Source organism: Pieris napi, chromosome 14, assembly GCF_905475465.1.
Source record: "Pieris napi chromosome 14, ilPieNapi1.2, whole genome shotgun sequence".
NCBI classification, from domain to species: domain Eukaryota; kingdom Metazoa; phylum Arthropoda; class Insecta; order Lepidoptera; family Pieridae; genus Pieris; species Pieris napi.
Window position 1 is genome coordinate 9,509,504 of NC_062247.1, and position 23,812 is coordinate 9,533,315.

Sequence of the window (23,812 nt, forward strand, 5' to 3'; positions counted from 1 at the left end):
CCATTTAATTGAAATAAAACCCGAAGAGCGTTTTATTCTTGGAGGGCCACAATTCGTGACTAATTTCGACTTAAAACTGGACGGTCTATAAATCGATCTACCTTTCCATTGTTATTCACAACAGGCCATCAGATAAGCATTGAAACGCCGTATTGCATGTAATGCAAGAATACCGATGTTTGTACGAATTTAAGTGTAAAATTGAGCCCATTCACTTTTATTTATTTACATGCATTGTATAAAATCTAGAAATTGATATTCTAGATTTTTATCTTTATGTATAAACTCGTATAATAGTTTTTCAGTATCAATAATTATTATAAAACAAATTCCTCCACCACGTCTTACTCGCATTTCAAAAGCTACTGCAAGAAATTTAGATGTATAATTTGTTGATATTTACGGCTCACTGACAGTTCAGCAGTTTAGGCATAAAGGTTTATACAAAAGGGTGAATTCTTTTTTTATACGCCATTTAACGGTCATTATTAACCGCATAATAAAGCAGAAATATGTGATGCTTACAAATTATTGGACTTACATATATATTTCGATATATTACGACTATTATGTTATGCCTGAACTGAAATTACAAAACAAAACAAGAATGGAAATCGCTGTGAATATATTTTAGACCCAACGTAGACGCGATTTCGTAGTCCTAGAGTTACGGCGTAGCTACGAGGCTACGGTACGGAACTTTCTATACATTGTCTTAAATAAAAGTCAATTCCACATTTAAAAGTCTAATTTTAAAAGTAAAATTAATTCAACAAATTTTAAATGCACAACCCAAAAAGGCAAAACACAAGTAGCCAGGGGCTATTTTTGGGTGATTTAGTGTAATTATGACTTCCTATAGTGAACAGCAGTTATCTTGTTACGTTCGTGCCGCTGCTGACAGCTTTAGATTGCCTACAACCTAGACACGGTGCCTATATATAACTAGCAAAGTTGAGGCATGCAACACCATCCATATTGGAAAATTTATGCACGTTGTGTAAATTGTTAATAAGTGTTGCATAACTTTGCATGTTGTTATGATGTAAAATATTTTTTGTTAATTTTTGGCACCGGTTTGCGAATAGAATCAGACTAGTAATAAAATTAATATTGATGTTTGTATTCGATGAGTGGAAGTGGAAGTGTATAACCTTCTATAAGTTCCTTCATTTGATTATCTAATCCAATTGAAGTAATCAATTAATTTAACCAACTAGAAATATCTTTAATTTGGTTATCGGAAAGGTTTTAACGCAATTTCACTGTAGTATTTCCACTACTAATTTACTATTTCCAATATTAACTTATCAACAAATAAACTAACGTTGGTGTCCTTTGAAAAAGTACGCTCATTTCTAGATTGCTGAGAGGTTGAAAGGGTTGAAAAATGACACGGAAAAACGTTTATGCAAGGTTCTATTTCGTTTAGTAAAATTCATATACTAAATTGCTACTAATTTCTGAGTACAATCGTAAAATGTTTAGGCGACAATTTTATGTACACGTGGACATAGCGTGCAAATTGCACAAATTCCATTAAATGTGCTAAACAATGTTTAATGGGCTAATTTTGATAACATCTTTACCTATTATAGATTGTAATGAGGTAGTACGTAATACTTTGTGTTGACACATATTTTACCGAATCTGTATGGGTCAACTGACAACATTATGCATCGTCACAATTCCTCAGTAAGTGATATCTATGTTTATGTAACTTTGGAGAAATCAGAGAAACATTTCAGCGTGTTTCATGGACTTTTTTTAAAGAATATAATCGTTTTTCTGCTTAAGATTCTATAAAAAATATTTTTGTTATTAATCGAACCATATAAGCATGTGTTAACTAATGCAGTTGTTCTATAAAACTATTAAAGCTTATGAAGATCGATAGAAAACTAATCCACTTATTCATAAAAATAAATCGGTCCATTTGTACTATATAAAAAAGTACTTATCTGTCTCTTTCCATCACAGCGTAAACAAAATTTGATAGAAAGAGACAAAACAGCACTTTAGTTTAGAATGAAATTACACTGGTTTTTCAATGTGTAAAACTTCCGTTTTCTGGACTATTTTACTTCAAACCTTCTGGATAGTTTATTTGACGAAATTTCAACTTACTCCGTTGTACTTATGAACGAAAAACTACACTAGGTAAGGCGACCTTAGACTTACCAGCTTGACTACATACTTGCTTGAAAGTTACCGATAAGATCAGCAGACATCAATCTACTTCATTAGAGGTATATACTTTGTAGACCCTTCTATGAGCGCCCTCACCTATTATATTTATATTTGCCAGCCCTGATCTTTGAAACAACTAAGTAGGAGACAAGGAAAACATATTTTTTACCAATACAAAACAGCGACTTTTTGATTCCTTGAGTTCTTGATCAACTTAGTATTTTTATAAATAGTGCGACCTGTTATATTATTAAAAATAACATATATGCTACATTTACGGGCTTTTAAAATAGAAATGTGTTGATGCGGACAACTTGATGACATTACAATGATGATAAGGATATATAATTCAAACAAAACACAAATAAAAATAAATATATTCACTTTATATAGAAATAAAAGACATTTGCTATAATTAATTTAATGTCTTAATTCATCGTCAGTTTCTACAGCTTCACAACTATGGTACTTTGACGATGTGTCGGGACAACTGTCTGCTACTGATAAGTCGTCCGAGGAGGCGGTTGGTGCTTCGTTTGAGGCTAAGGGGATTAATTCTTCGTCGCCTTCGGGGAATGACGCAGCTACGCCATTACGTTTCATGAGACTGGGGATGCTCTCCGCGTCGCGTGACCAGTATTCTGTGACAAACGATAACTTCAAATATACAATGTATATAGATTTGTAAGTCAGGAAAATTTTAATTTTTTAGCTTGAGTAATAATTGTCGTTGCGGTTTTAATTTTTATAATCTTTTCATATGTATTTTTAATATATAAAGGGCTTTATCATAGTTAGTATTATCTAAATACACAATATGTTAGAGATTAGACCTTTAATTACATCACAGGCCCTTAGAGAGAATATGTAGCAAAATCAAAATCAAAAATTTAAATGATTTACTGTGATTCTAACATTCAGTTAAAAATGATTTTTGTAGGTATTTCGAAAATTTTCTTAAAATCAGATCTAAACTTATTTTTAATTACTTAAGAAGGTATTGCCTTGAATTGTTGTATACTTGTAGATAATATTTTACCATATACACATCTATATATATGTCTATTTTTTAGGTCAAACATGTAGCAGACACACTGTGTTTCATTCCACGAAACAATATATTTGGTTTGAAAGCCCCGAAGTGTTGTAGTGTGTAAAAATCATCAATGAAACAGGCAAATATGTGTTGTATTGAGGTAACGATACGATATATTTCTACGTTTCAAAACTTAATAACTCAAACTTCGATATAAGTTGGTAATAAAATTTGCTATAAGGAAGGAGAGACCTACTTAAAGACTTATGTTGCAAATATATATTTGTATTCTGGCACCGTTCCTTGGCAGTGAAAGTTGTCTTAATACTATAAATATCATATAGCTATTGAGATTTCTCTGAAACTTGGTTCAATAGATACTAAAGATAATACTGGTTCTTAAAAATTGTTCTTAAGCAAACAAAGTAGAATAAAATGAACTATAAATAAGGAATAAGTTTAAGGAATTAAATATATGACACTATATGGTCGATATATTCTTGAAGCCTTTTTGTTTGTATAAAAAAATATTACAGATTTTAAAACAAATGGTGATTTTCACGAGTATAATACTCGAAACAGAACTAATCTAAGCGTACAAGTGATACAACCAACCAGGCTTAGAAAATAAACCGCTCCTTAATTATCATGAATTATGATGATGGTTAGGTGGACACTGAATTTCCGAACCAATTAGACGAAAGGATTTTCAAGAGCGTACCAAGTGGGCGACGCAACGCAACGCTCACTATCAGTATCACTTAACATCAGGTAACAGGTTTTAGAATATTTGGGGCTGAAGTCTTAAACTCTCTCCCTAAAATATGGCGAGGGGGCCGATGTCTGGCCATGCATCATACTCGTGTACGGGAGCTACTTATGGTGACTGGTCGTACTTGAATTCGTGTATGCGGTGATATTAGTTATTTCGACTATGTATTTGAGTGTTTTTCCCACGAGTATGTAAGTGCGTGCTCCTATATCACCATGCTGATAGAGGACAAATCTTTTTTTAATTTATTTTATTATTATTAATTACTTAAGATGTCATGTGGAACACGGTGAAATGTAAAATAAGAAGCATTTCATTTATATCTATTTTTGACGTTCATAAGTGTACATTGTTTGACCAATATGAATAAATGATTATTGAATTTGAATTTGAAATCAATGATACACGCTTTCGTACCTGAATAAAATCATAGAAGACGCAAAATGTGCATCATTCTATTACGCATACGGGATTTTACTCCACTAAGCTTTTAAAAGCCTATATTTTCCTATTTAAATGTAGGTATCAAATTTCTTAATAGTTCAAGGAGATTAAACACAATATTTGTATCGGGTTATGCCAAGGTTTTGATTGAATTGGTTGGTTCCAAGTTGCCAAGTAGGGACAAATGTTCCGCAATTTATGTCGTAGCACGACAGACAGTTCTTCATAAATTATTATGTAATGGAGCCCGAAATTTTATGGTTCGTCGTCCTACATTAATCAGCGCAAATTGTATGCAAATATGGCGTACTATTTCTTTTTTTGCGATTTTTATATACAAATTGTTTATTGTGTAGTTTTACTGTTTTTTAATTTTATAACTGGCGATTTCGCAGTATTGCTGCCAAAGAGGCTTGTGAATTTATTAATTTTTAAATATTTTTTATTACGATTTCCCTGAGTAATGTATAAACAAATCAGTAGGTATTTTACACTGATCTGAAAATGTATTACCATACTTTTAAAAACATTAAACAATAGAAATAAATGACTTTTCAATTCCCACATTTTTATATTTTATTGGGTATTGTTAAGAACTCACATAAAAGAGGAAAACTTTACTGTCTTTGGTAAGCTTAGTACCACACTTTTGAATAGAACTTCTCATTAGAGCGAGAAGCCTCCAAGACGTGAGTTCACAAATCATTTTTGTCCTACAGGAGTCAGGCTTGTTTCTGAATCAAACCATTTAAGGGCTCGAAACGTGCTGTTTTTATTGGATAAGTAAGTTTAATTTAGACAGAAAATGATATCGGAGTGGGGCTAACGGTACAAAGAAACTAATAACGCCAAAACAACGAAATTCTTTATAAGCAATGTCTACAAAACTATTAGGCAACTGTTGATGATGTGAGGCGTTCAGTACCTGCACAGATTTAACCTAACACCAGATCCGACATGTACGTGCGACCTACAAACAAGACAGTAATGCATCTTTATAGAATGTTCAGTATTTGGAGGCTCTAGATGCGACCTGGAGCAACAAATCGATATAAAGGTAACTGAGCCGAAATATTAAGAGGCTTCAGGTGACAATTGGAAGATTTTTCACTTATAATACCACAAGAGTGTGTAATAATTTTCACTTATAATACAACAAATATAGTCGTCATGACGACTATATTAATTGTTTGCAACGAACCTATCGGGAAATACCCGATAATTTTGAAGCTCGTGTGGTATTCGGGGGATTATTTTTCCGACCCAAATGTCGGCCAATAGAATTGCACCATGAGACGAAATGTACAGTTAACAAATAAGAATTTCATAATGAATAAAACAACTACTTAATACTTTTCTTGAAGCAACGACCAGAGAAAATTTTCACAAAAAATTATCAGTATAATACCATGTAGGTTGTACCACGTGACGTCGAATGGTGCAATTCTATATTTGCTATATTTTCTATATTTCTATATTTGGGTCGGAAAAATAATCTATAGAATTGTATTTCACGTCACTGCAACAAAAGCGTAGGAGCAGGACTCGCTGGCACTCGACTTTGAATATTAGAAATACATATTACTGGAGAAGTGACTACTGACTACATCAGTCCTCTAGTTTCCATAATACTAATACAGTAGTCACTACAAGCGTCGGGGAAATTAAAAAAAAACAATAAAATAAAATAATAAAAATGTTAAATGAATCTTCAAAGCTAAAAGTCGGGGTTGTCTATTTGTGTATATCAGAATAAGAGATCCTACGTTTATAAAACTATTTTCTGTAATTGCTAAAACTCAAACTCAAAATAATTTTATTCATATAAGTACACTTATGAACGTCAACAGAAAAGATGTTAATTTGATTTTAAATGTACATTTACTACCAGTCTCAAGTCAAAGGCGTGGGCGAGAAGAACTGGCAAGAAACTCTCCGCCACTCTTTTTAACCGTCATAGGGTCTTCGGGTCAATTTTGACCCATTTTGGGATACCAATTTAATTTTCTCAGAAAATAAGCGTCACAGGAGTTTGATATTCTATGACTTTTATTTATTCGCTTCAATTTACGTATTATTGCAATAAGTTTATCAAAAATAATTATAATATTACACATGATTTTTTTTACTCTAACGGTCTTCGGGTCAGAACTGACCTCAACTAATAACAAGCGCAAAGCGCATCTGTTATCGTCCAAATAATTTATGTATCATATAACTTTTTGTTGAGACGTTCTTTTGTTTCCCCCCCCCCCACAAAACTTGTGTTATATTGTTATAACACGTACCCTAGTATACAGTGTTGAAAACAAGGATTAGGATCATGTAAATAGCTATTTAAGTTAATACTCACTCGATCGTTTTTCTGGCGGCACGGGCTGTACAGTAGTTGGAGGCGGGGCCGCTGAACGCAATTTCTTTGAAGTCCTAGCCAAAGCGTGCGAAATACTCGGAAGTCTTATATCAAGATGGCTGCCCCTTTCAGTTACAATTTTATTGTTCATCGCATACAGCTTTGTGGTTATATCTCGGGCGATCAATGTAGTCACAACTGAAGCCAAGTATGCCTCTTTTACGAAAAGATATTCTAGAGAACTGCGCTGCCAGTATAAGTAGCGGCATGATGATGCAGCTACTATTGAGACCTGAAGACGGAAATATATATTTACTAGTCTCCTGGTTAGATAAAAAAAGGCTTAATTATTAGATAATAATATACATAAACCAAAGTGCATAGGGTAGACAGATTTGTGCCTCTCTCATTGCTTATTTTAGTTAGTAACTTTCTGTAACTACATGAAATAATTATTAATTCGCTAGGATGAACTTAAGACCAGCCTTGCGATTCTGTAACTCACTTTTCGTACTCACACAGCGACTTTCGCATCGACGGTCGCACTCAAATCAGTCGTGAAGCAGTCTTTTTTTGATTTGGCATTCTGAAAAGGTGGGAGCTTATAGTTTATTGTTTATCAGAATGCCAAATCATAAAATAACTGCTTCACGACTGATTTGAGAGCGACCGCCGATGCGAAAACCGCTGTGTGAGTTCGAAAAGTGAGTTGCAGAATCGCAGGGCAGTTCCAGCGCGAATTGTGTCCGGACGTCTTGCATATGCGTGTGTCGCTATAGCTCTAGTGAGCTTACACTTTTATTTTTACAGATGTAACCCCAGCTTAAAAACGCAGCAAGAAACTTAATTCATTATGAAAATTTTGTCGTATGGGTCCGAACTTTAATTCTTATCAATACTAAATACGAGCCAATCATATAGGTAGTTAAATGCTGCCAGCTCCCTAGTTACTATAACTCAAAGTCAGTAGTTAAAGTACTAATTATTAATTGATTCATTTATGTTGCCAAAACCTTATATTCGAAATTTAAAAAAGGAAATAAAATTAGGCCCACCTTAGTAAAACTATTCTAATTTATACTGAGAATTCGAACCGTATAAAGAAAGTAACTTTGAAGATATACTAACACTACTACAAACAATGTTAAAATTAAATGAAATTTTAAATTACCGAAAAATAATGGAAGATTTTTAATTATCAGCAAAAAGCAACCCTCAATTTTGTAGTCTTAGCTGTTTTTAATTTCATAACAAGTGGCCACTCCTCGGTAAATTACAGCCGAAGCGGAAGTAAAATAACGATTTTGAGTTAAACTTAAAATATACTTGATATCAAGTAAATTCGCTTATGGGCCAAATTGACTGGGTTCAGATAATTCTATCGAAACGAAGTAGTATTAGCGTAAAATGCAATAAATCATTACAGTAGTGATTATGAGTCTGTCCGGTGAATTATATACAACAACTAGCTGACCCGGAAACATTTTTTTAGTTCAATAAATAAATAAATAAATAAATCCTTTATTTGCAATGATAGTGGTACAAAATAAAATAAAAACAACAACAAGAAAAGTCCGCACAATCAGCCATACAATAACAGGCATGCAAATGTCATAATAAGAAGTCATTTATGAGTAATTGTTAAACTTATATTCTAAATACTCGGTTACGCTGTAAAAGCACCTTGACTTTAAAAATCTAATCACCTTCCCCTTGAAAACATTACATGGCAGTGATCTATAATTTTTAGGAAGGTGATTAAATATTCTCACAGCCATGGCGTAACAATTCTTCGAGTATAGCGCGGTGCAACATGCAGGCACCCGCAGCCGTGTTGGATCCCTTGGTATATAAAAGCAAGTTTCTTTGTAAGTTTTAAAGAATTGTGGATGCTTCTTGACAGTCATCACTGCTTCATAGATATACAGACTTGGTACTGACAGAATACCCAGTTCGTGGAAAATTGGTCTACAACTTATAAGGGGTCCAACGCCCATGATAGCCCTAATACATTTTTTCTTTGTAATAAAAACTTTACTCACATCTACCGAATTTCCCCATAAAAGGATACCATAGCGCAAAACTGAGGCAACATAGCCGTGATAAGCAATAATTGCTGCGTGTTTTGAAAGTAACTATCTACTATAATAAAAAAATAGGGGCTGATCGTAGAGGGGTGACAATTAAATTATGTATTTTTGGATGTTTTATAAAAAATAAAACCAAAAGTGTTGTCTAAAAAATAACAACCCATCCTTAACATTTAGGGGGATGAAAAATGATGTTGTCCGATTCTCAGACTTACTGAATATGCATAAAAAATTCATAAGAATCGATTGAGCCGTTTCGGAGGTGTATAGGAACGAACATTGACACGAGAGCTTTATATATTAGATTTTATTTTACGGATATGACTCGAAAGTATTACTTAAAACGAGTATATGTTATGCCATAAATTTGCGTTTATAACCGTTAACTAATAATGCGGAAATAAACATGTTTTACCAATATTACGTGATAGTTTAAAAATCTTGTAAACTATTAATTATGCTTATAACATTTCACAGGATTATAATAGAAATACCTCATATTATTTACTTATTGTGTATATACTAAAAGAAAAGTGAAAACGGAGTACCGTAAAGATTTAACAACTACACAAGATTACCAACAATGTTGTATACAATGCCGTACATAAAATGTTAAAGTCCATCGATATTTAACCTAGTTTCTTGCATTTATAGCCTCTTCGCCTTTTAACACCGTATCAGATAGCAATTAGGTATTGAGGTAGCTTTGAGTCTAAGACGTACCATTTTACTATTAAAATTTAATTGGTATATCACATCTTTTATCATTATATATATATAGTAGATTATAAATGCTTTAATTAAAATTTTATTTATAAATACTATTTCCACAATATTCATATAGGTAGCTTTGGTGTTTTTTTGGCAATTTTCACAAATAATAAACCTCTTCGTGAAGCGTTTAGTATTAACTGTTTAAAAACGTACTTAGAGGTTACATACCTCACGTAAATCAAGAGTTAGAGAAAAATGAAGCAATATTTATTAGCATTAATTAATAAAAATTGGAATTTATAGTTCAAAAATGTTTGATCTAAAGGGGGAAGATGTAAACTTCCTTATAATCGAACCAAATACAAAAAGTAATTGAAATACAGTTTTAAATTATGATACACATAAAAATACAACTAAATCTCTCTCACGTTGTCAAAATATTTTCCCAAAGCGGAGAAAATTAAGTGTCGCTTTCTGCTGTTTCATCTGAGCACGCCCAACTTATCTGTAGATTCCTAGAAGGACCATTAATCACAACTAACTTGTGTCAGACGACGTTATGCGGCCGGCTGCAACCCATCCAACATAGTAAGTAGTATAGTACTATAACTCGAGTATCTTTCAAGATAATTTAAGCCAAGCCTTGGCTACAATAGTATTATTTGCCATAAATAAATAGTAGTAATTTTTGCTTTAATAACACACGAAATTCCTTTTTTATCAAGCTAAATATCCATCACTACAAATATATACACACACAAATTTATACACGTATCCTTTGAACATTAAGAATAATAATAATCAATGGCGCTACAATTTTTTTTAGGTCTGGGCCTCAGATTTCTGTATCTGTTTCATGATAATTTGGTAATCTAATAGGCAAGTAGGTGATTAGTCTTCTGTTGCTGACGCACGCCGTTGACATTTTGGGTCTAAGGCAAACCGGTTTCCTCACGATGTTTTCGTCCTTCACCGTTCGAACGATAAATGCGCACATAGAAAGAAAGTCCAGTGGTGCACAGCAGGCGATCGAACCTACAACCTACTATCAAGCATGAGAGTTGCACGCTGAAGCCACTTGGTCAAAACTGCTCATAATTCCTTTGAACATTGGGACTAACTAAAAATCATGTTAATTCAATATTAGTAACGCCTTCTATGTGTCAGCCTACGAACTTTTCAGCCTACCCGTAAGACAATTTCAGTAGAAAATATTTTATTATAATTAGTAATTTCTGCCGTATCTACGAGAGGCATAATTCGCTTATTTCTGAATATTAAAATAGTTTCCAGTATAAGGTAAAGATTTCATAGGAACGTAGAACTTCTAGAGGTACATACAGAGACCCAAATAGCAAAAGTTATAAGAAAAATGTTTTATAGTTTCCAAGATATACCATTTCGTACCTGGACACGTCGCATTCTGCTCGCAATACGTGACTACAAGGATACTTTTCAAGGCACTCAGCATTCATATTTAATATTATACTTGGGAAGCCACATAATCTCAATTACTAATCATTGTGGTACAGAACATTCTCCTTGCGAATATGTATGCAATATCTTTCTATATGCGCAATTAACGATTCTGTAGTGACGCCCACGATAAGTGCGATGACGTCATACCCTGAATGGAGCTAAGAGTATTTAACCGTTGGGTATATATGCACATCGACATTTAAGACTTTTGGACCAACCAGACAGAGGTACAACTGGTCGGGGATCGTTCCTTAAGGACCAACTTAAAATCCTTCACACTTGCTCTTACGTTTAATAAAAACATCGTGAGTAAAACGGTGTGTTCCGAAAATTTTATAGAAATAAAAGATAACATTTTTAAATAAAAATTGCATAATAAATAAATTTTGTTCCATAAAGGTTTAGGACTAAAGGCTTTTTTTTCATTTCGTAATAAGATCCCTGAAGAACCGCCATACTGGTACAAATGACCCACTATTTTGTGACCTCCCGGCCTATTACTTAACCGAGCCACTAAACAATAATTGGACACTACTTGCACTACACACCTGTACTAATCAATGTCAATTACTAATCACTTGCACTCGCACTAATCAAAGTGAATACGGGCCTTAAAGTTAAGTAAAGGTTTATGAACCACGTCTGGTACTTAGCTTTAAAATACTCCGGGTAAGAATTTTATTTATTTCTAAGTTCTAAAACAACCTGTACGCATAAAATACAAGAAAATATGGCATCACAAATTTTACATTCATACACATGAATTATATTAGATACCATAAACAAGTTAGAAAGGGAAAAAATTAAACAAGCTACCAAAAAATAAAAACAATAATAACTAAATGAAAGTTAAAACTCATTATGCGCATGATAAGCAAAATTATGGTTAGTGAGAAGATTGTTGTAAAATATGTATATCAATATTTTCATCAATGTTAGTAATCAAACTGTAAGAGCGAGATAGCCTATTAAAATTAAAACAACCACCTTTATTAATCATTGACTGGGAATAATATAATGTAGTTAGAATTTTTGTTTTTGTGTGTAACATTATGATTTCTCTATGGTCATGGTCTAGGATATTGATTTAAAAAAAATATGCCAACGCTTGTACATAAAGAAAAATAATACTAAATTTAATGTGACAAGCACTTATCGGCAAACAATAAACACGAAGAGAAAAAAGAACATCGATTCATAAATTATAAAAACGAAAGATTTCAAAGTGAGGGGAGAAATGGACATCCAAACTTAGCTCGTTTATCAGAATTACCAAAACGCGTTCTTCTGAAAAAACAAATGGGATGCCTAAAGTATCTAGAGGATACACAAAAATTAAGATTGGGGAAATCCTGATTCGCAAATATCTTAAACGCAAACGATAAATCAATTAACTTTCTGCTTTTAATATGTTTTGTTCATATTAGTTATAAAAAATAAAACAATTTATATACAAAATACTTTATTGAGTAAATAGTCACATAATATATCTTCTCACAAACACGCACACACACACCCATAAACAGATACATACGCACACACGTACCAATATTATTAATTATATATTTTATTATGGTGAGTTCACGGTATTTCTTTGTTAATATATACTTTAATTTTTATAAAAGCTTTTTTTACAGAAGAGGGGGCAAACGGACAGGAGGCTCACCTGATGTTAAGCGATACCGCCGCCCATGGACACTCAATGCCCGAGGAGAATGCGTTGCCGGCCTTTTAAGTTGCTGGCTACCTAAATAAAAATAAATAAACACTATACTATGTGCCATTTCGATAATAAAGCGACAGTAATGTACTCTATATTCATAGAGACCTTTTCATAACGGGTTGAGGTAACATTTAGGCAATGTAGGTCATTAGAGACGGTTCGTCACGGTGTCAGCAACTACGTAAATAATCGTATCATAGTACAGATGTTGCCAACCGCATTTCTAAATTTAATGAGGTTGCGAATTAATATAATAGAATATATTGTTTCCCTTATATGTCCGAGGAATATATGCATCTGTTTTACTTGAAATATTAAAGGAAAATAAAGTCTACGCTATTTAAAATGCATTAGTGCCCACTATACAGTTAATAAATTACTACTCTCTTGAATTTGACTATCAAGATTGCAACGGAATAATTTAATAAAATTGATTAGGATTTTTTGGTAAATCGCAAGAACATTGCTATTAATATTAAAGCATGCCTTTAATAATTACATCTTGAACATCACATATGAGTTATGACAGGCATTTTATTTAATATTTTAAAAAATATCTCGCGTTTCGCAATTTTGTGGGCTTGTGGGGTGGAAGCTACGGGGTTCTTATCGTTGTTTATGTAATAAGAAACTATTTCGAAAACAATGCCTAATAATATATATGTCAGAGCAATGGCGCTTGTATCAGCTACCATTTTTATTATAATTTAATAACATCAAAGTCAAATGCTGGTATCAACCAGCGCCATTGCTCCGACATATATATACATATATATATATATAATTATACAAATAATGTACCTATTTGTGGTAGGGACTGATAAGAGTGTAGTAAATATACAATATATATTATATAGGGCGTAATTTAAGAGTAAAGTATGTAAGTATACTTTTTTTATGCAGTAACAAATATATATATAGTATTTACAAAAAAATATCTAGTATTTTTCATGTACTAAGTACTTCTAAACAAGATTATGTTACAGTTACGTTATCATGAATAATAAATCATTAATTTCTAAATCATAATATTTTACGATTTGGTAAACGATATAGAATCTTTAAAAAATCCACTATGACCCAATTTGACCTTTGATCTATGAAATAATGAAAATCCAGTAAAGAAAGCGCTTATCGAGCAAATATGAACTTCCGTAGCTTCAAACGTCACGTAGAAGTCAGGCATAAATAGTATAATGGGAATTAAGGTCACCCACCCACTCGTGGGTCACACGGAATTGCGAACCATAGCTTAATAATGTGTTTATAGGCTTAGAAGGGGAAAATACTTAATTCAACTGTGTACTTTTTACTTACTATCTGGAATTTAATTATTTAATAAATATAATTGACGGAGACTTGAAGAACTTGATGAAAGTTATTGAGGTGAACAATAAGTATATACAATTACTGGTTTCTCAAAGAGCAATGAAGTGTAGTTTACTAGGTATGTAATAATAATAATCTTTAATTATTTTCTCACAAAAACTTCATACATAGAGTACACAATAAACAAGTTACAGTTATTTATTATTATAAATAAATATTCCTTTTAATTTTCTTTCTTCTATTGTAGGGTATTATATGTATGTATACAATACCCTAAAAAAGTTAAAAATACATTAGAAGAAGCACAAGGATTGGTTACAAAGAGTTTTTAAAAGGACAAGTGGAGAACATCTTGAGAGGAGCTGAGAAGTGGAGTGAAACTATAGTAAGTTGGTACCCAATAATTGGAAAAAGGCGAGCAGTATCAAAAATGGTAAGGTAAGGTCAAGGTTTGGTCAAGAGTAGAGCCAAAAGGGGCCGATTAGAAGGAACTGGGGGAGGCCTTTGTCGGGATCGGCAGACGAAAAGATTTTTTTTTTCAATTTATTGTAAGGAAAAGGAACTTGTTCGAAATGAAGGCTGTTAGTACTTTAGAATCAAAATTAATTTGAATGGTAAAATATATGAATTTGTCGAGTTACACGATATACATTGATTCCGGTACTTTGATATTGGATGGCCATGTTACTGAAAATTCTAGAAAATATTAACGATTCCAGTTATTTCAACTTTCATTGAAAGGAGGAGCTTTAGAATTGCTTTTTTATACATTGCTTGTGTTATATTAAATAATATTAGATATTCTAAATCTATAATAGTCCTTGCGGTAGGCCTACAATATTTTGTACTTAAAAGAAATTAAATTTCATTAATTTAATGAAGCGTCTTGATACTATAGGCCTAGTAAGGTTGAGAAGGAAAACACCTTTCGAATTAGTGAATTAAGTGTTAGTGCACTTCCGTGTTAAGTGTTAAGTACTGATAGTGAGCGTCTTCCTCTTAATAGAGACTAAGTAGTGTTATAAGAAACCTTTATAAATGAACTATTATTTGTAGTAAATAAGGATAGATAGTAATGTCCAAATAGAGCAGTGTGCGAATCACGATTGTTCTTATGGAATCGATGACATGTTTACACAGAAAGCTGATCTCCAACTTGTCAATAAAATAAAAATGATCAAGCAACGGATGCAATCTGAGACATTAGGTTGTCGCGTCACTCGATTAATATTTATCCAAGGTTGTTTCAGTCAAGAGACATTTATTAAATAAATGGATATTAAATACTTACTATATCTATAGGTTAATAATTCTTACCTTAAATTTTTCATCGATCGTTGCTCTACTAGACTCAAATTCCGGGGAATCCAGAAATTCGCACGGAAGTATAGGATGAAGGAATTGATGCCCACTCATTACGTTTACCTGTATAAAAATAAAATATTACTCTATACATACTCGTATTTTATCAATAAACAAGTGCATTGCCAAGGGATTGGAAGTGGGTAAATATATTAGAAAAGAAAATTAAAGAAAAGAAAAGAAAAGAAACGAAAAGAAAAGAAAAGAAAAGAAAAGAAAAGAAAAGAAAAGAAAAGAAAAGAAAAGAAAAGAAAAGAAAAGAAAAGAAAAGAAAAGAAAAGAAAAGAAAAGAAAAGAAAACCGTTATTACACATAGTGAAAAAGATTAACAGTAAAATGTGAATGTGCACTAGTCCCCACACTGAGATTCCCTGTGTCGTGGGCCGATAGTCATACATTCTAATACTACTGTTGCACAAGAAGTATAGCTTCAATTTGAGTACAAGACAGCTTAAGAAAATGTTGATTATGATCGTTAGTGATTGTATTTTTGAATCGAGAGTGAAAATTTTGTGATTGAATTGAATTTTGCCTATTTCGGCTATTCATTTCTGCTCTTCCCCATGTCCCTTTAAATATATAAAATAGCTTTATTCATTTTAAATTTTGCGTTTTATACTTGACTTAACTTACACTTTTCCCACCCTCTATTGTTCTATATAATAAATGTCCGCATACGCATACGCTATGTCGTACGCCAAAAATATTTTGGATTTGAGAATAAGTTCAGTCACATTTCCTAATGTAAATCTATCTAGTGCACATTCTCATTTTACTGGTAACCTTTTTTACGGTAATAAAGGTTTTCTTTCCTTACATTTTCTTTCCTCTTCTTTTTTGTTTATTTTCTTTTTCTTTTCTTTTCTTTTCTTTTCTTTTCTTTTCTTTTCTTTTCCCGTGTATCACCAGTGTGTGGAACCAGCTGTACACTGAAGTATTTCCGAACACATTTGACTTATGGTTCTTCAAGAAAAGAGCATACCAAATTTTTAAAAGGCCGGCAATGCACTCGCCCTTTGGTAGTGCACGGCAAAACGACGGAAGCCGAGGTGATACGAGTGTTATATTGCATTCTACCCATCCATTATGAAACTCAGCTTCAGATATCCGAACAACTCCTCTGAACATTCTCCATAGTAAATGCGGTAAACGATAATTCGTCGTTACACTAAGCGAACCTATACCATCTATAGTCACTTCTCAGCAAAAAAGTCGTACCGCGGTCGTACGGACTGGCCTTTTAATTTTAAGACAATTTTATTATTAAAAATAAGAATAAGAAAATAAATGAATAAAAAATTTGAATTTGTATGAAGTGAAACAAATTATGAAAGCAGTTTTTATCTCACGTGCATGATCAGTGAAACATATGAAATATGTCAGAAAAATTCACATTTCATCTGTAATAAAATTTTGTTACGCCGTTGCAGGGAATTGAATATGTCAATTTCCATCTATAAAGCTTGCATAAGCAATAATAGAATATAAATAAAGATACATGTACATGTATTTATTTCACTTGTTTGTATTGGGTCAAGTATTTCAATTGAATCACCTGTTTCACAATAATTCGTAATAAAACCTTGATAAACTTGATAACATGTAACGAAAATTTATTTATTTTAAACTTATTTTCTTCCATTAAAGCTTAACGATTCGATAGCAAAAAAAATGAGCAAGCAAGTGCGCGCTTGCACAGCCAACAAAATTAGCCGTTTCCCAATCTTAGTGTGGTAAATCAGTACTAGTAGCCCCAACGTCTCTAACACACCTTATGTTATATGTACTCTATCGTAAGGATTTCAAATAGGTACCCAGCTGAGTGTCAAACAATGTCGGATACATAAGCGGGTAGAACGGATAAATTCCATAGTAAACTGATTTTGTATTTCTCACCGTCGTTGAATGGGAAACGCAAGAAGAATCTCACTCAAGAAACGGAAGAGAGAGTTAGGAGGAGTATGTACTTGTACTTTTGGTCCAGCCACGTTTCCAATTAGCTATTGAGGTGTTTTAAATTGTACTATTAATCCAATTTAAATTTGGAAGGTTTATTAGTTAAATTTTAAAACTTTAATCACACAACAATGGAACGCAAGAACAGAATGTCTAATTCTTAATACAGTCTGTAAGTAGTGTTATTGGACACATTCTTATATTAAAAATTAGTCTTAAGTTAGGCTCGATCGTAATTTTTCATGATGTTTCAGTGAAGAGATGAGAAAATCTTTAAAAAAAACTTCTTTAATCGTCACAAATCTAAGAAAAATGGTTTGTATATCACCCGTAATATCATTTGCATAATTTGTGTTCGGGCTCCACCTCACTTAGGTGAGGTGGAGCCCGAACACAAACAATGAGAACTGGTGGATAACAATGAGAACTCGTAAATGGCTGATCAACAAGTTAAATAAGCGGTCTTAGTTATGAAAATTTCATGCAATCTGTTTTGCACATTTTGCAGTTTCTGTATTGTTGTGTTGATTCAACGATGAAATGATACCAATTTCGCGTTTGGGCGCTATAGAAATGTTGCTACGCTATAAATAGTACAATAATAAAAAAATTAAATTGTTTTGATTGAAAAACTGAATGTTTGCCGTCAGTCTTGTGAAGCAAACAAAAATAAAAAAAATCGGTTGTCTGTAAAGTCGGTTTGACTGACGATAGTTGAACGTGACAACGTCATAAGAAAATACTGCTGGAATGGTTGCCTTTTTCAAAAGAAAATTTTAATTTAATTTGTTTGATAGATATTTTGTATGGACATAGATAAGGAGGTAAATGTAAATCACAATTTAATTGATCAAGTTACTTTTATTTGTACGCATAAATACAATTATGTCAATTTTTTAACGAACGAACGCTGCCGAACGCGGAGGCCGATTGTGCCTCTTTGTCGCTCGTTCCGCGGTCTCGCTTGCACTTCAAGCCTTAAATGGAACGCCTCAGAGCGAGGTAACGCCGCATGCGTCATGTTTTTTTCGTGCGTGCAGCCAGCCAAAAAGCTTTTCTTGGCCTGTGTCAGATGGGTAAAATCCATTGGAATGGAAGGAGGTGGTAGCGGTCATGGCGTAACACGTGGCCCAGTTACGCAAATTTCAGTTGAACGTCTGAATAATTGTTTGGAACTCGATTAAGAACATTACAGCACGATTTAATAGCAAAATATACTTTGCGTAATAGTTTTTATTTTGATATTTTATTTTTGCTGACGTTTTGTAAGCAGCGTATGCTTAAGCGTTAAACACGATTCGTAAGTATTTTAGTGCAATTAGACTGATATTGTTTTTATTATTAAGTGTTATTGTATCTTTCGTAATAATAGCAATATCTTCTTTCACATCGTTCCTTAAACTGAACTAACCGAACGATCAAATATTGTGCCATGTGATGCCAAGATACCTCTCTCCAAGGAAAAGGCGTGTTGGTAGACGGAAAAACTTACGTGTATTGCTGCATATTGCCAGGACACTCTTCATGAGACTGGCGGACAGCCAGTAATGTAAAGTTAAATAAGTCCGTAATTAGTCCTAAACACGCCCTAGAGCTTGAGAAATACCTTATTGAGGTAGCTGATAGCATATGTTATTTTACCAATTAGGCCTAACGTTTGATATCAATGATTCAACCGTCGAATTGCTCACTCTAGCGGATTTGGTGCGGTTTTGTGGGCCCGTGGTTGTGGTTGTATACTAACGTCGTTAGCTTAATTGGAGTATTGAACGAATGTATACTAGATGTATGATAATTTATGCTGTTTATGTAGTTTATTTTCGGCATATAATCTATGCCCGAATTATTAAGGGAGAGAGCGTACTAGGGAGACCTACAATCAACGGATCAATTACTATACAAATATATATATAACTAGTGGACCCGACAGACGTTGTCCTGCATGATATTTCAAGCAATTAGTAAAGCAAAGTATGAAAGTACCGACTGCAGCGCCATCTGGCGGGCTGATTTGTGAATCTAAACCATTCCCAGATCCCCTTGAACACACACAAAAAATTTCATCAAAATCGGTCCAGTCGTTTGAGAGAAGTTCAGTGACATACACACTCACAGAAGAATTATATATATAAAGATAACAAAGTTATTCCAATCGCGAAAGATATATACTCGTCATAATTGACTGGGGCTTCGGGCCAGTGGTTGGACTGGTCAAGCATTGGCGTAACTGTACCATCTGGGGCCCGTGGCAAATTCTTTTAATGGGGCCCTATTAGTAAAAATCGTCACGTTGTACTCTTTTAATAAACTTCGAGATTTTCAGCGTACTCAATAACACGTTGTATATGTCCCACTAATGGCCATAAGCCTCTCTTAGGCGAGAGGGAATGGTCTGTAGTCCCCACGCTAGCCCAATGCGTATTGGAGACTTCACATTCATCCATAGAACATAATATCTCTTGGGTAGGGGCACTCTTGGATCGGGGGCCGAGGCATTTTGCCAGCACTGCCACCCTATTATTACGCCACTGTGGTCAAGATTCCTTTAGTACTTTTTAATACGAATCACCACTAGTTAATAAATAATTTGAACATAATAATTTGTAAAACCTACATTATAATATAAGGTAACTTAAAATATACTCTACTGCCATTTAGAACTTGTTCCGAGTGAGAAAATTAACATATGGAATGGGTGTTAGTTTTGTTATAACAGTCTAGGTTAGTTATTATTGAAGTTAAACTTCTTTTTTAGGAAAAAATGATGAGAGTAAACTTTTACGATGCGCGCGCATACCGTCACAAAAAGCCGACATCCTGAAGAAGAAGAAGCAGTCAACATTTTAAAATAAAAATGTCAATTTCTGTAATTATGTAGAAATATTTTTTTTGTGATATTCAAATAAATTTTATTTAACTAGATAATGCGTTATAATAAAACTTTCAATATATTAAATACCTTTTTTCTACAAACGTAGAATAAGGTATAACATTTTTAAAAAGATCTTTATCTTGTTACGCAGTAGAATAATAATAATAATAATTTATTTATTGCAAGAATATGGTACAAAAATGTATAAGGTGGTACGGTACAATCGTAAGTTCGCATTTATCTGCCACACAATGGCGCGCAAATTTGTCTTTAAAGGAATTTTACATTTATTATTCCGTATCTTGCAGTATGGATCCCTATTGGGTACCTATAGGCATTCTCCTGATGACCATTTGTAAATTGGTCATAAAAATACTAAAAAAAATTATGGGTGTCTATGGGCTGCGAAGACTGCCCTTTTTGGTCGTCCCGCAAGCTCGTTTGCCCCCTATTATATCAAAAAAAACGCATTCTTACCTTTCCAGCCAGCAACAGGCCCAGTCTATCAGTTTTCGTAAGATTCTGCATGGCATAAGCTTCGCCGGCGTGAAGAGACATCACATGGGCGAAGTCCGGGGACACCATGCGTTTGAATTGAAGTCTTGATACCTTTATTCAAGAAGAATAAAAAAAGAGTGCGTGTACTTAGGTACGCGCGTAAGAAGTTATACTTCTTTGGCATTATTAAAAATAGTTTTTGATTGCATGCAAATAATTAATTACAATTAAATAATCAAAGACTGGAAAATCATTATAGTCAATAAAGTTCAGTTTACATTCGAAAAATTAAATAAATAAATATTTATTATTATTCTCTTACATTAAGTGTAACATAAATTATATTATATTATTCGAATGTTGTTTTTAAATTATGTCCAATGCCGTAGCATCTTCCGTGGGCTTCATTCTGTTAATTTTGTGTCCCGGTGCGCGAGCATCTTAAAACTTCACTCTCATCAATTTTGCATAACGCGCCTTAAGAAGTATAACTTCAAAAATATATATTTTTATAGTACATATAGGCTCATCTGATGTTAAGTGATACCGCCCATGGATACACTCTGAAGTATTTTTGAAGCAATTCGAATTAGGATCAAGATTGTACTAATTCTTAAAAGGCCGGTAACGCACTCGCAAGCTCTCGGGCATTGAGCGTATCCATGGGCGGCGGTATCACTAAACATAAGGTGAGCCTCCAGTCTGTTTGCCCCGTTCTATAATAAAAATATCATACACATAATATTGAACTATTAATTTTTTTAATTTTTTTATATTGTATTCGTGCATGCCGTTATATTATGAATTTAGGTAACCAACAGCAAATATATAAATCTAAATAAAATAATAAATTAAAAAAACTAAAATGTTGACTATAGCAAACTTCAGGGTGTCGGTTTTTTGTGACGGTGTGCGCGCGCATCGTAAAAATTGACTCCCATCATTTAACCTAACGCGCCAAAAGAAGTATTACTTCAAAAATATGGTTAGATGCTAGGTTTTTTTTAATTTGTGCCCTCAAACAAAGTATCTGTCAAATAAATCAATGTACCTCGATTTAAAAACGTATAAATTACCTTAAAAGGCTCAAAAAGGGTGTGATACACTTCTTCCAATTCCGGGTCGAACTTGACAGGTCTCATTTCATACACCAAGTACACCACTTGGGCTAGGTTCAAAAAAACAAACCCAAAATTCCACGAGAACGCGTCAGGCGAGCAAATCACATGCCACGCCCACACTGAATATAGCATGAAACCTGTAAAAATAATGATGTAAAAACCTCGGCAAAATGTTATTTAAACATCTTTTTAGGAATATCGTTACATTATTTATAATACTAAAAAAAGGGTGCGTGTACTTATGTACGCGCATAAGAAGTTATACTTCTTTGGCATTATTAAAAATAGTTTTTGATTGAATGCAAATAATTAATTACAATTAAATAATCAAAGACTGGAAAAGGAGTCATTATGGTCAATAAAGTTCAGTTTACATATTTTGAAAATTTAAATAAATAAATATTTATTATTATTCTCTTACATTAAGTGTAACATAAATTCTATTATTATTCGAATGTTGTTTTTATTATTATGTTCAATGCCGCAGCATCTTCCGTGGACAACTTCATACTAGAAATTTTGTGTCACGGTGCGCGCGCATCGTAAAATTTCACTCTCATCAATTTTTTATAACGCGCCTAAAGAAGTATAACTTCAAAAAAACTCAGTTTTGTATCGCGCAGCTCGGACATACAACGACCACTATTTAAGCCATAGTGGAAAGCAAGGTTCATCATCGGACGGCAAAGCAGAATACAAAATACCATCCGTATCACCTCCACATCCGTCTCTCCACAACGGAGCGTTTCTTAAGACCGCTTTCTTAAGAAATATTTCCGAACCAATTCCACGTATGGTACTAATTCTTAAGGCCGGAAACGCACTTGCGAGCCTTCTGGCAATGTGCGTGTCCATAGGCCGCGGTATCACTTAATGTCAGGTGAGCCTCCTGCCCGGTTTCCAAATGTTATATTAAAAAAAGGGTTCATGATTGTAATCAACAGGTGATGTGCTTTTGTTTTTAACGAACTTACCAAAAATTAATATTGAATGCATCCACAATTGGCCTTTCTTCGTACTTGGAGCGCAATATGAAGCCACAAAAAGAATATTGGAGACCTAAAAATAATTTAAGAGTTTACTACAAAAAAAAATATTAAGTATTCTTTATTATCAAAACGTTCATAAACTTAAACTTAACTAAACTATAAGAAAAACGCTCTATATTAAGAAGCCTAGTAAAAACAGTTTTATACATTATTTCGTTTACCTGAAATAGTGGATGCTGTGTAAATCTCCATAATGGACACCAAGGCCAAAACCAAGGACCTAAAAATCAAAATAAATAAATTTAGTAAATTAATTACTGGCCACAACGTAGTTTAAGTTTAATTTATTGTTTGTTTACTTGTTATGTTTAACACTTCCTTTTAATACATACTAGAACGTACACAATATATCTGATTTGTGAAATTTACATCTATTATGCAATCGACCTATTACTTGGTAAATATAATTTTACATTGTATAATACAATTTTAGCTTACCTGATGGCATTGTGTAATTTATAGCACCAAAATCATGCACCGAACCATTATCTCCTGGCCAGGTAAAATTGTATTCACCTATTTCTAAATATTCTGTTTTGGTTTCTGACAGCCCACGGTTAGACATGTTTAAAACTTAACAATTATTATTAAAACTATAAAAATACGTACGATATTTCAAAACAGTATTCCTTCATTTACAGATTTTATTTGCATTAACGTCATTCGCGCCAAAATCAATAACATCCGCTTTTCACTGTCAAATTCCGTTTGTGCAAAATTAGAATCACTGCCATCTAGTTTAAAGATGTAACACGTTTTCATGCATTCAGATTAAACTGTCGACGTCTAGACTCTAGAGTCAAAGATAGAAAATGGTTAATGTT

General features: G+C 33.2%; 1 protein-coding gene across 1 annotated transcript; it reads right to left on the bottom strand.

The window, feature by feature from the left end:
* Positions 1-2,551: 2,551 nt before the first annotated feature.
* LOC125056233 (popeye domain-containing protein 3-like) lies at positions 2,552-23,669 on the bottom strand. The gene is made up of 8 exons (XM_047659266.1): positions 23,427-23,669; positions 23,150-23,208; positions 22,914-22,998; positions 21,895-22,076; positions 20,798-20,929; positions 15,448-15,555; positions 6,796-7,087; positions 2,552-2,831 (listed from the first exon to the last, which is right to left on the bottom strand). The coding sequence occupies exons 1-8, from the start codon at positions 23,551-23,553 to the stop codon at positions 2,611-2,613; spliced, it is 1,206 nt and encodes a 401-aa protein (XP_047515222.1). The 5' UTR covers positions 23,554-23,669; the 3' UTR covers positions 2,552-2,610.
* Positions 23,670-23,812: the final 143 nt, after the last annotated feature.